This window comes from Microcaecilia unicolor, chromosome 7 (assembly GCF_901765095.1).
Source record: "Microcaecilia unicolor chromosome 7, aMicUni1.1, whole genome shotgun sequence".
Lineage (NCBI taxonomy): Eukaryota > Metazoa > Chordata > Amphibia > Gymnophiona > Siphonopidae > Microcaecilia > Microcaecilia unicolor.
Genome location: NC_044037.1, coordinates 263,185,294 through 263,199,563, shown reverse-complemented (window position 1 = coordinate 263,199,563; position 14,270 = coordinate 263,185,294). Strand labels below are relative to the sequence as shown.

At 41.1% G+C, this 14,270-nt stretch overlaps 1 protein-coding gene across 1 annotated transcript in view; it reads right to left on the bottom strand.

The window, feature by feature from the left end:
- Window positions 1-14,270, bottom strand: part of LRP1B (LDL receptor related protein 1B) — a 1,639,960-nt gene that overhangs the window by 439,259 nt on the left and 1,186,431 nt on the right. The window contains 1 exon segment of the mRNA XM_030210865.1: window positions 3,933-4,055. Within this exon segment, the coding sequence (XP_030066725.1) occupies window positions 3,933-4,055 (123 nt within the window).

Genomic DNA, 14,270 nt, shown 5'->3' with positions numbered 1-14,270 from the left:
AGTCACTTAAATCTACCTAGCCTTTATATAGCTTATAGGATTTAAACACTCTTAAACTGAAATTCACCCTTTTCTATTCTTCATAAAATTCAAGTAATCCTGAAATATTCAGATCCTTTTCTTACTAGAGAAACTTCAATCGCCACCAATCTCTTTTCACTTATATTTTCTCATTTACCACAATCAGGCACTCTTTTATAACTTCAGTCAACAAACACAGGAAGTCACAGCTGGATGTCTCTCTTGGCAAAGGGTAGCTCTCACTCTGTTCACTTCCCGGGCAGATTTCTTAACAGAAGCTGATCATCCAATCAGAGAGCTCTATTTGAATGCAGATTAACATACAGACACTCATGGGAATGTTTAGTGAAAAACACCGGACTAATTTGCATATGATTTAAACAAATCTGAGCATATGACAACCAAGTACAGACTCCCAGCACCTGAATTCTGCAATTAGATTTAAGGCAAATACTTTTAAAACTTATTTCAGGTTCTCTTTAATTTGAATGCTGTTTCAAGCTCTGAAACTCACCCTGACTGAGGAGCTAGCCCCAAACCGAAGCATAAATAGCAATCTGGTTGTATTCTCACGTAACTTGAAGAGCCTGCCTGCCTCAATTAATACTGCTCCTTTGCATGAAAAGGGGTGGGCAGTGGAGATAGGAGAATCCCAAGCTCAGGTGAAAGATTTTGCAAGTGAGCAGACAGACGGCAGGGCAGTGGTGCCCCTCGAAGGCAAGCGCGCCCTCCTGCGGCGCTTACCACATCAGCACAGCCCTGCGATCACCTCTCCTCCAACACCGCTTTCACGTCCCTCTTCCTCCTTCACCTTACTCTTAATTAAATGAAATTGGAAAGAAACCCCTTTCTCCCTACTTTCTTTATCATATACCATTAAACTAAATGCCTTTTAAATGGAATCTCAAATACTGGGGATAATAACTATCATAAATAAAAATAACCAAAGGCACCTCACTTCCAGGCCTATACTATTACTTGTGCTTCCCTATGCTGGAAGGGTATATTCACTATATGCATGCACTCCAATTCAATCACCTCTTTCAAAATATTATTCACACATTTTCCTGATATTTCCCCTTTCAGAACAGTATCAGACTTTCACTTTCATGTACCCAACACTCTTCTCAGATCCCTATTACCTCCCTAGTAATTCCTCTGCTCAGACACCAAGCACCACACATCCGCTCTTTCCAACAGACTTCACCCTTCTCCCTTTAATATCCCCTCTCTAGACACTCACTCACAGGTATTCACCCCTTTCCCAATCCTAACTCCGTGTATATATATATATATATATATATATATATATATATATATATATATATATATATATATATATATATATATATATATATATTTCTCCACCTCAATCAGCACGAGCCTCACCCACATACAACCTCTCTCACTGCAACACCAACTCCTTCTGGCCACTCTCACACTCAAAAATACATATACTCTCTTCATCTGTTTTTGCCCAACTTTCAACTGACCAGCAAGCTGTCGCCAAGGGAACCAGGTCTCAGCTTGCTCAGCTGTTGTTCCAGAGTGATGTCACTATAGAACTCTTTTTTTCTTTTCCCTCTGGAGGAGCCCAGTTAAGATTATTTTAACCCCTAGGTTACATTACTATTACTATGTATCACTTCTATACCACTACCAGATTACACAGCACTGTACACTAAATGTGTAAGAGACGGTCCCTGATCAAAATACCTTACTATCTAATCAAGACAGACTAATAGGACAAATAAGGGATTATAGAATTACTTATGGTGGGAATGATAAAACAGACATGGGAACTGATCAGATGAATAGGAGATAAAAGCAGCCTAAAAAAGTTGGGTTTTAGCCTAGATTTGAATATGGCCAGAGATGGGGCTTGACGTACTTTGTAATTTATTTGGGGCTTCTTTTACAAAGCTGTGCTACTGATTAGTGGTGCGACGAATGCAAAGAAGCCGATGGGAATAGAATGGGCTTTGTAATTAAGTTCAGAGAGCTATTTATTAATCCTACTAAAATGTACTCAGGCTACAATGTTTAGCTATTGTGGACCCGATATTGGCCTGGAATGGCTCCTGACAAGATAATTCTCATCTCGACGGATAACCAGTCATTTCCTTGCTGGGAATGGCTGCTGACCAGTTAACTTGCATCTCAATGGATAACCAGCCATTTTCAACTTCATTTAATTGGTTATCACTGCTAAAATGCCTGGTTAGCACTGAAAATAAAGCTAGTAATGTTGGAGACATTCCAGGGGCATGACCAGTTAAGTCCCAATATTCGGAACTTAACCGGCCAGGCTTATTGACTAAATAAGACTGCATAAAAAGCAGGCCTATTTTTGCCTGCTAAGCCATGACGGTTAAGTCTGAATATCAACTTAACCAGTCATGCGCTAGCTGGCATTGAAAAACCTGGATATTCAGCATGGTTGTTGGAAACTTCCCAGCATTGAATATCCAGGTCGAATGTTGGCGGCAGGCAGTCAAAAGGCTGCCCACCACTGACTGAATATCGGGGGGGGGGGGGGGGGAGGGGTATATGTATAAGTACATTTTATAAATAAATAATTTTTCCCAGCTATGCTTGTCACAACATGTCATTAAGACTGAACAATGGGCTCATTCTGTAGGGTGCATTAGAAGGCAAAAGTCACAAACTGTCCAACTTATTTGTTGTTTTGATTTGTTATGGAAAACTTCTGATTGACTGGTCTATCCTATCTCTTAAATTTCCTCTTAATGCAACATATGGTGTTCCTTTCTATTCTAATTTAATTTGTACACCACTTTGTTAGGTACTCAGGAAAGGAGGCATATTAAATTATTAGATTTTTAATCTACTGCCTTTCTATCGTACAACCAAAGACGTTTTATATATTACATACAGCTATGAACTCTGTTTCTAGAGGGCTAAGGGATTTGCCCAGGGTCACAAGGAACCACAGTAGGAATCCAACCCAGTTCTTCCAGTTCTCAGCCCACTGTGCTGTTAGGTTACTCCTCCATTCAGCAGTTGAGGCAGTGGGCAGAGAACCAGAGGAATTGGGTTTGATTCCCACTGTAAATCCTTGTGACCCTGGGTAAGTCACTTAACCATAGCCATAGAGTACCCTGTAAGTCTGATGACCTACTAGTTTGGATTTCTTTGATTGTTTTGTCTGAGTTGAACCCTTAAGTATTAACATGCATGCATTCCGCAGCACATCAGAAGTATATTTACTGAAAAATCTGTTTCCATTAAAAGAAAATGGTTATAGTAGAAAACCACATTGCAGCAGCAGCACAAAAAGCCAGACTCAAGCTCCAGATGGATACAAAAATTACATAATCGGGGAAATTGTTGCACCATCAGGAATCTCCAACCATGCCTGCATCATTTACAGCTTTTAAAATAATGATAGCACCTGCCACGCTATAATAAATCATACCGGGACTGTTAGTTTTTTGTGCAACAGTAAATGATTGCTCATGTTACTAAACAAAAGAGATTTTAAAGATGGGAATCAGTGTGCTACATTTTTCTTGAAACTATGCTAGAAGCATTTTCCCCTTTACTTAATGCCAAAAATCCCAACAATCTCTGATCTAAAATCTAAAAAGCGAGATTTTTAAAAAAAGCATTTTTCATGAAGAAGAGCTGTAGCTTTAGAAAGGAAGCTGCACTTAGCAGAAAGAACTGGGAGGTAGCAGGTCTTTAAGAAGATTTATCACATATTAGGCAAAAGCAATAAAATTAAAAGACTGAAAAATGATCTCACATTTTATGCCACATTAAAAAAAACTCTCAGATGTTATTTGTTGTCTTTCTGTTATTGGACTATTTCACTGCAACATTTATTTTACAAGAAATGTACCATTACATCGTTTTATATGCTTTTAAAGTGTAGTACTTATACTTGCCACACTCTGGTGACTCATCTGATCCATCTCCACAATCATCATCATGGTCGCATACAAACTGTTTGTGGATGCAGACTTTATTAAGGCATGTAAAAGCATTTTCATCACAAGTATTGTTGGGAGCTGGAAGTTGGAAGAAAATGAGAAAGGAAGAGAAGATCAGATCAGTTAGATATTCCTATTTGTGGTTTTGATGCAGTCATATACTTTAACCTCATTGTTTTGGAGTAAGTCCTGTAAGCAATCAATGGCACTGTGCTTTTCAATCGGTTGTTGAAACAATCTGCTACATACACGATTGAGTTCAACGGAGCCCAAATGGTTGTCAGGGAACAATAGGACATGACAGACTGACAGCAACCTGAAAGTCTCAATAATATGTATATGCTGTTGGAAGGAAGGTTAGTACTGAAACTGGTTAGGCTTTATTTTTAATTAGTTCAACTATAATTAAATAGGAAGGTACTGCTGAAATAAACATTGGGCACTATGAATCATTTCCAACAAGGGATATTTCAGAAACCTATAGGTGTTGGAACTGGCTAGGCCACATGGGCCCATGCAAATTTTTAATTTCCTTCCCTCCTGCTGCCACCCTGCCTCTTTTGCTTGCTTGTAGCAGCAGCAGTAATAATAAAAGTCCATGTGTGCTGCAGAGTTTGTGATTGCATGTGTTCATGAAGGCCCTGCTGTTTACTACCCACTTTACTTCCTATTACCATGGGGGCAGGATGTAACAGAGCTACCTTCTTATGCTGATTGGACCTGAATAGTAACATAGTAACATAGTAGATGACAGCAGAAAAAGACCTGCACGGTCCATCCAGTCTGCCCAACAAGATAACTCATATTTGCTGCTTTTTGTGTATACCCTACTTTGATTTGTACCTGTGCTCTTCAGGGCACAGTCCGTATAAGTCTGCCCCGCACTATCCCCGCCTCCCAACCACCAGCCCCACCTCCCAACCATCGGCTCTGGCACAGGCACAGACCGTATAAGTCTGCCCAGCACTATCCGCACCTCCCCACCACCAGCCCTGCCTCCCAACCACTGGCTCTGGCACAGACCGTACAAGTCTGTCCAGCACTATCCCCGCCTCCCAACCACCAGCCCCGCCTCCCGATCTTTACTAAGCTCCTGAGGATCCATTCCTTCAGCACAGGATTCCTTTATGCTTATCCCACGCATGTTTGAATTCCGTTACCGTTTTCATTTCCACCACCTCCCGCGGGAGGGCATTCCAAGCATCCACTACTCTCTCCGTGAAAAAATACTTCCTGACATTTTTCTTGAGTCTGCCCCCCTTCAATCTCATTTCATGTCCTCTCGTTCTACCACCTTCCCATCTTCGGAAAAGGTGCGTTTGCGGATTAATACCTTTCAAATATTTGAACGTCTGTATCATATCACCCCTGTTTCTCCTTTCCTCCAGAGTATACATGTTTAGTTCAGCAAGTCTCTCCTCATACGTCTTGTAACGCAAATCCCATACCATTCTCGTAGCTTTTCTTTGCACCGCTTAAATTCTTTTTACATCCTTAACAAGATACGGCCTCCAAAACTGAACACAATACTCCAGGTGGGGCCTCACCAACGACTTATACAGGGGCATCAACACCCCCTTTCTTCTGCTGGTCACACCTCTCTTTATACAGCCTAACAACCTTCTAGCTACTGCCACCGCCTTGTCACACTGTTTCGTCGCCTTCAAATCCTCAGATACTATCACCCCAAGATCCCTCTCTCCGCCCGTACCTATCAGACTCTCCCCGCCTAACACATACGTCTCCCGTGGATTTCTACTTCCTAAGTGCATCACTTTGCATTTCTTCGCATTGAATTTTAATTGCCAAACCTTAGACCATTCTTCTAGCTTCCGTAGGTCCTTTCTTCATGTTTTCCATAGATGAAGTTACCCTGATAAGAAGTACAGAGGGACATTTGAAGGAAAACCTGAACTGTGAGAGAAGGGAGAGAGAGAGAGATGGAAGATGCTGATCCACAAGAAGTGTAAAAAAAACAAGATGGAGGAGAGATGCTGGACCAAATGAGAGAATGGGGAGACAGAATACAGATGTTGGGCAGAAAGAAGAGAGGGAGACAGACACGAAATGCAGGATGGGAGGAGAGATAGGCAAGATACTGTACTGAAGGGTAGGAAAGAGAGACAAAGGGGACTTATGTTAGCATATACAGTAGTAGGGTGGGATGGAAGAGGTAGCATCATGTTAGACGTGTTGATGCTGGGGAAAGTTGTTAGAGACTGATGCAGGGCCTGGGAATGGTAGTAGAACTGACACTGATGGATTCTGAAGCTGATAAAGTACAGCTGATACTAGCAGATGCTGAAGCTGATAATGGGAGTAGAGGGATGATGCTGACAAATGCTGCAGCTACGGGTTGAGTTGGAAGAAGGGGATTCATTTGGAGAGAAAGATCTGATGCTGGAGCAAAGAAAAAAGGGTTAAGGGACGATACAGGGGCAGAGGCTTGAAGGAGGGAGCTGGTGCTGGTAGATGGTGGGAGTGGGAGAAGGGAATGATTCTTTGAAAAAGGTCTGGTGACAGGGTTGCAGGGGCTAAGTGATGCTGGGAAAAAGGTTTGTGATGGGAGGAATCTGGACCTAGGAAAGGGGTCTGATCCTGGGACTGGAAGAAATAGGCTGGGGGCTGAATCAGGGGTAAGGAATGACAAAAGAATGCTGACACATGCAGATGCTTTAAATAGCAGTGGGAAAGGCAGGATAAATGAATAATGGAATAATGGTGGGCAAATGCTGGGGAAGAGGAAAAGGAGTTGTGGAGGAATGGATGATGGGGAAAGTAGAGAAATATGCAAGGAGCTACAAATAGGGTAAGAGAGAAGGGAGAGATGGCATCAGTGAGAGCTTGGGTAAGGAGAATACATAAAAAAGGGGGAACAGAGGAAGAGATGGGATGAGTGACTGTGAAAGAGAGGGGGGTTGGTGAGAGATAAGAGGCAAAGGTAGATGAGGCTGGGACTGGGATGGGAACAGAAGGCTGAAATTAGGGACTGAAAGTAGGTGAACGACGGCAATAAGAAGCAGGAAAGGGAAATGATATACTGCCTTTCTGTGGTTTTTTGCAACTACATTCAAAGTGGTTTACATAGTATATTCAGGTACTTATTTTGTACCAGGGGCAATGGAGGGTTAAGTGACTTGCCCAGAGTCACAAGGAGCTGCAGTGGGAATTGAATTTAGTTCCCCAGGATCAAAGTCTACTGCACTAACCACTAGGCTACTCCTCCACTAGGGAGATAAGCTTATGAAATGGAAAGCTGATAAATAATTTACATGAATATGAGTCTAAGAGACATGGAGGGGCATAATTGAATGAAAACGTCTATCTCCATGTGCGTTTATCTACGAGAACGGGTCCGTGAAGGGGCGGACCGAACCGTATTTTCGCAAAAAATAGACGTCCATGTTTTATTCGACAATTTCTGAGCTGGGCATTTTTGTTTTTCAGCGATAATGGAAAATGAAAGCGCCCAGCTCAAAAACAAATAAATCCAAGGCATTTGTTCATGGGAGGGGCCAGGAGTTGTAGTGCACTGGTCCCCCTCACATGCCAGGACACCAACCGGGCACCCTAGGGGGCACTTTTACAAAAACAAAAAAAAAGGTAAAAGAGCTCCCAGGTGCATAGTACCCTTCCCTTGTGTGTTGAGCCCCCCAAATCCCCCTCAAAACCCACTGCCCACAAGTCTACACCATTACTATAGCCCTAAGGGGTGAAGGGGGGCACCTACATGTGGGTACAGTGGGTTTGGGGGGCGGTTTGGAGGGCTCCCATTTACCAGCACAAGTGTAACAGGTGGAGGGGGATGGGCCTGGGTCCACCTGCCTGAAGTCCACTGCACCCCCTAATAACTGCTCCAGTGACCTGCATACTGCTGCCAGGGAGGTGGGTATGACATTTGAGGGTGAAAATAAAAAGTTGTGAAATGGCATATTTTGTGGTGGGAGGGGTTTGTGACCACTGGGGGAGTCAGGGGAGGTCATTCCTGACTCCCTCCAGTGGTCATCTGGTCATTTAGGGCACTTTTTGGGGCCCTATTCGTGGAAAAACAGGGTCCAGGAAAAGTGCCCTAAATTCTCGCTAAAAACGCATATTTATTTTCCATTATCGGCGAAAGGCGCCTATCTCTGATCGCCCGATAACCACGCCCCAGTTCCGCCTTCACCACGCCTTCGACACGCCCCATCAACTTTGTCCGCATCCGCGATGGAGTGCAGTTGAAAACGTCCAAATTCGGCTTTCGATTATACCGCTTTATTCGTTTTTGTGAGATAAACGTCTATCTCCCGATTTGGGTCACAATATAGGCCTTTTTCTTTTTCAATTATAAGCTGGATAGTCAATGGGGCTATTAGTTTGTCCACCATTTAAACTGACCAGCTTGTCCACAACTCATTCTATAGGAGTGGAGGAGTGGCCCAGTGGTTAGAGCATCAATCTTGCAATTCAGAGGTGGCCAGTTCAAATCCCATTGCTGCTCCTCATGATCTTGAGCAAGTCACTTAATCCTCCATTGCTTCAGGTACAGACTTAGATTACAAGCCCTCCTGGGACAGAGAAACATCCAGTGTACCTGAACATAACTCACCTTGAGCTACTACTGAAAAAGGTGTGAGCAAAATCTAAATAAATATTAGCACAGAATCATCTGCCTGTTGACATCTGGAAATTGTCTAATTTCCTATGTTTAGAAAAAAAAGGTTGAGATGTGGCTGTTCAGAAGAACTTATGGAGTGATGTTTATCAAAAGAAGAGAGGTTGGTACTTTTATTTTATTTATTTATTTATTTATTTGTTTACTTATTTATTTAACACATTTATACTCCACATTTTGCCACATAGTTGCAGGCTCAATGTGGCTTACATAATACCATAGAGGCATTTATGGCTTTTTAAAGGTTTTTAATGTGAAAATTTGCTGTCAGTGTACTGTAATGTTATGCATTGCTTATATATGTGTTTTAATGAGAGTTTGATTATAATTCAGTTAGAGGTTAACCAAAACTGAGAGTTTGATTGTAACTCACTTAATGGCTGAAACCAAAACTGTCTAAACACTTTCAGCCACTAAGGGGCCCTTTTCTAATGTGTGCCAAAAAATAGCCTGCGCTGGTGTAGACGCATGTATTGCACGCTCGCAGGTCCATTTTTCAGCGCACCTGCAAAAAAAGCCTTTTTTTGGCCGAAAATGGACATGCGGCAAAATAAAAATTGGGCTTGAGACCTTACCTCCACCAATTGACTTAGCAGTAAGGTTTCATGTTTTAACCGGGCAGTAATCATCAGAGCACATATACTGCCGATTACCACCCAGTTAGCACCATGTAGTAGAAAATAGAAATTATTTTCTGAGGTGCGTTTTGGACGCACGTCAAAATTAGAATTACCACCAGGGGCACACGGTAGCTGGGTGGTAGTTCTAATTTGATGTGCATTGTATGCGCGTAGTCGTCTACACACCTTAGTAAAAGGGCCCCTAAGTGAGTTACAATCAAACTCAAGGTTTTGGTCGGCCTCTGAGTTATAATCAATCTCTTATAAAAAACAAACCAAAACTTCAGTTGAAACTTATCGCCTGGAATCGAAACTGAAAACTAAAGATTGGCTGTGTGAATGTGAACCAATGAGACCCACCGGGGATTGTCAGAGCTTGTAGTTGGCAGCCCTCTGCTAAACCCACAGATTACTATCCTCCAGTCCCAGGAACTGCATGCACAGGCTGAGAATTAGGACAGCCTTTTTAACAAAGACCTTTCACAAGTCTGGCACATTTAGGTTCCCAAGTTAATGCAGGTATAGTTAAATATCCTCTGAGACAGGAACTTTGTGAGAATGTGTAAAACAATAAATCATGATTATCAGCTTTATACGTACCCAAACTGTGCACAAGTAGCAAGAAAAAGTAGTATTGAGATATTTCCTGTTTTGCATTTAGTTATAAAACTTATTAAAAACAAGCATGAAATGGATTTTTAATAAAATAGGGTAAAGGAGTCCAGACATTGGTCTACATTGTGGACATTATACTAGCCTGATACATCATCCAGAATAAAAAAGCACATTGATATCACTGAATATGAGGACAATATGCCCTGAAAAATTACAATTAAGAGCAATATATTTCTCAAATTATTTTCTACTATATAAACTTCATTTCACTGTGATATTTTCCTACTAATTTTATAAGCTGACCAGTACTTGTACTTAAAAACAATCACTGCTGGATCCTTTCTCGTGGAATCTAGCTTCTATGCACTACAAGTTTAATTAAAATGTTGCATCTTCATCATATCCAACAGAGCCTGAAAATTCATTAGAATCACCCAAATAGTATCCAGCATATATAATGAAAGACCATACGTCCAAGCCAAAATAGCCTCTGCACACATGGACCTCAACTAATGAAAACTGAAACTAAAAGCCACAGTGCCAGAATATATACAATGAAAGACCGTATCTCCAAGCCAAAATAGCCTCTGGACACATGGACCTCAACTAATGAAAACTGAAACTAAAAGGCACAGTACTTTTACAATTGCTGACATTGAGGGGCATTTTCAATACAGGGTCCAAAAGGCAAAATAAACGTTTATCGTAAAACGTTTATAAACCAAAGTCCATAATGGAAGAAAAACCGAAATGTTCAAAGATATACTAAAAAAATGTTTTGAAACAGGACACACTGAAAACTTCATAGATGTCCAGAGATAAATGTTTCTGCCAATTAAAAATACTCTACACAAAACGTGCAACAGCGATACTGGGCCTCGCGTTGAAAAAACATTCACGGAAACAGCAAGATGTTCCCTCCATGTGCAGAATATGCATATATACCCGTGTACTTGGAGAAATGTTCTTCAGTGGACATGTCTGCGCAGGGAGCCAAATTATAGTGTTCTGGAGACAGAGCTATAGGCAAGAACAGGAGACAAATTATGAAGCACCACAACCACCTGCCCCCACACAATGTCTCCATGAGGGAATTGAGAACAATCAGAACCACACTGAGAAGGTGAGTGTGCAGCATTGTCCCCCAGGATTACAGCACCACACCTAGACAGGGTCACGTGCACTGTTGTTCCAATACAAGGATCAATACTGTCACCTATTCTGTTCAACATCTACCTCAAGGCACTTGCCAAGCTGATTCGATCAATGGACACTCAGTTCTACATAAGTACATAAGTATTGCCATACTGGGACAGACCGAAGGTCCATCAAGCCCAACATCCTGTTTTCAACAGTGGCCAATCCAGGTCACAAGTACCTGGCAAGATCCCAAAACAGTACAAAACATTTTATGCTGCTTATCTTAGAAATAAGCAATAGATGTCCCCCAAGTCCATTTTAATAATGGTCAATGGACTTTTCCTTTAGGAAGCCATCTAAACCTATGTGGATGATGTTCAGGTGCTCATACCCATTGAACACGAATTACCTACAACCGTGAATAAACTGACTACCTGTCTAAAATCAGGTAAAAATTGGCTAAAAACAACAAACTCTGCCTGTACCCAAGTAAAACTGAGCTTCTATGGGTCCCTAAAACAAGTGGGCACATACATGACATCAAAGTCTCTTTTGAGAAAAACAAACTCCCCCTCAAATCACAAGTCAGGAACCTTGGAATACTGTTAGATTCAACACTCACTCTGATCCCCCAAATCCAAGCAACCTTCAAGAGCTGCTTCTATCATCTGCGACAACTAAGCTGCCTCTCTCCTTGCAATGAGAAGGCAAATCTTGTCTCAGTTGTGCATGCCGTGATAACATTAAGACTGGATTACTGTAATTCACACTACGATGGTCTGACTACAAAGGGTCTGCACAGCTCCAATTGATTCAGAATGCTGCAGCAAGACTAATAGAAGGTTATATGTGACATGACCACATCACACCATTTTTGCAAAACTTTCACTGGCTATCAGTACAATACAGGACTAAATTTTAAAATCTATATCTGATCTTGAAGGACCTTAAAGGAAACAGCCCAGAATATTTGAAAATGCATATTTTTGCATAAAAGTCAAATTTCCACCTAAATGCTATTCTGTAAATATGTGCATCTCTTAAGTATGTATTTTACATGTAGGCATATACATAGGCAGAGTCTGGGAAGAGGATGGGTGGGATTCACATGCACATAACTTACAGAATGTTATAACATACACATGTATCACCGTAACTTAGGTTCTCACAACTACTTTAGCTCTACTACATTATATTGGAATTTGTATTCTGCGTGTACCTTCTCAGTTCTAATTGGATTACAGCAAGAGAGCCAGATCAATTGACTGGGTATACATATAATAAAATTACAAAAAAGAAGCAACGATCTACCATAAAATTAAAAAGGCATTTTTTACAGGCGCGCTGAAAAATGGATCTGCATGCACCCAAAACGCATGCCTATACTAGCGCAGGCCATTTTTCGACGCACCTTAGTAAATGGACCCCTGTTCTTTACAGAATAGGCTGTCACCAAGAGCTCTCTAGGTGCCAATTTATAGGCAACCAGTTTTAAAATTACTTTCTTAGAGGCCTGTTTACTAAGGTATGCTAAGAAGTTAGAACAGAAATTAGAGAATGCTGTTAGCACATGATGCTTAGGAAGCGCTAATATACATGATAACTGCATGCCATTTTATGGGGAAGAAACTGGGAACGTGTGCAGTACTGTACTGCATGTTGTCACTAGTGTAGTTAGTGTTGGTGCACTTACCACCTCCTGAAGAGGAGAAACGGGGATGGCATGGGTTAATGAGGCCTTTGGCTAGACTGATGATAGGCACAGCATTGAGACTACTTGAAATTTTGCCTGATATGGAGATTAAAATAGATGGATTAGTATTGGATTATTTTAACTGTCTTGATTATGATTGTTGTATACTTTAAAGTTTTAATTTAACTTATGTATGTATATGGTAATCCACTTTGATTTTAGGTGGAATATAAATGATAACTACAACTGCAACCAGTGAAGAGCTTTTCTCTGCAGTAAGTGTAGGGGAGATGCTGGGCACACCCCCAACAACATTTAACAGGTATTCATTTTTGCAGGTAAAACAGTAAATTCAAAACTTTGCTGCACTTTAGTAAGCAGGGTCCCTTGATTTCCTTGTTGATGTTTAATTTCCATTAAATCAAACGTTTAAATCTGCATAAATAAAAAGCTAAAAATGATCAATTTTGCAGAGACAGTGCAATGACTAGAATCCCGAAAGGTTCTGCTCTTAACCTTTATTAGACATGCACTTCAATACTTTATTTTCAAAATGAATTTACAAGTAAAATCTTAATAATCTTAACCTCTCTCCTCTGTTTACTAAGCCGCGCTAGAGGCTGCCAGTGCGCTAATGCCGACACAGCCCATTCACTTTGATTGGACTGTATCAGCATTACCGCACAGCTTAGTAAACAGAGGGGTAGTTTTCTGCATTTTTGAAGTAAAAAAAAAAAAAAAGACTTTTCATAGACATATGTTTAACTCATTTAAGAAAGGTGTGTAAACTTGTGGCAAATAAAAACACAAACTACAGTTGACTTAAATGATCAGCATCAAAGTTTTTATTTAATTCATAAAACATAATTTGTTAGACAATGGGACTTGTATATTTTTCCTTTTGGAATGAAACGGATGCTTCTTTTAAATAAACTTTGTGTTCAGTTATACAGTGAGTTTGGCTTTCTGCAGATGAAATTAAATTGAAAAGGGGTTTCTTTAATATTCTCCCATTCCGTTTGAAATTGATATTCTTTCAGCTCACCTACTGACCACAGATAGTGTTACCTGTCTGCTATATGTCTGCTATACAGTGATAACCCAGTCCTCAGGAAATGGTGCAAGAGAAAATAGAAAAGGAAATAATTTGACCCAAAATGAAAAGATGCCTACAGATAGCCATTTTTAAATTCTATATAAATGCAAAAGTTAGAGCTCTGCTAGGGAACTCTCACTTTATGAAAAAGGAAATGACCTGGAGGGGCATAATCGAACGGAGCTGGCCCCGTAAAGCGGCGTCCTGACCGTATTATTGAAACAAGACGGCCGGCCATCTTTTGTTTCGATAATACGGTCGGAGCCGGCCAAATCTCAACATTTGGGCCGACTTTAGTGAAGGCCGGCATTGGTTTTCAGCAATAATGGAAACTAATGGCGGTCATCTCAAACCCGGCCAAATCCAAGGCGTTTGGTTGTGGGAGGAGCCAGCATTTGTAGTGCACTGGTCCCCCTCACATGCCAGGACACCAACCGGGCACCCTAGGGGGCACTGCAGTGGACTTCAAAAATTG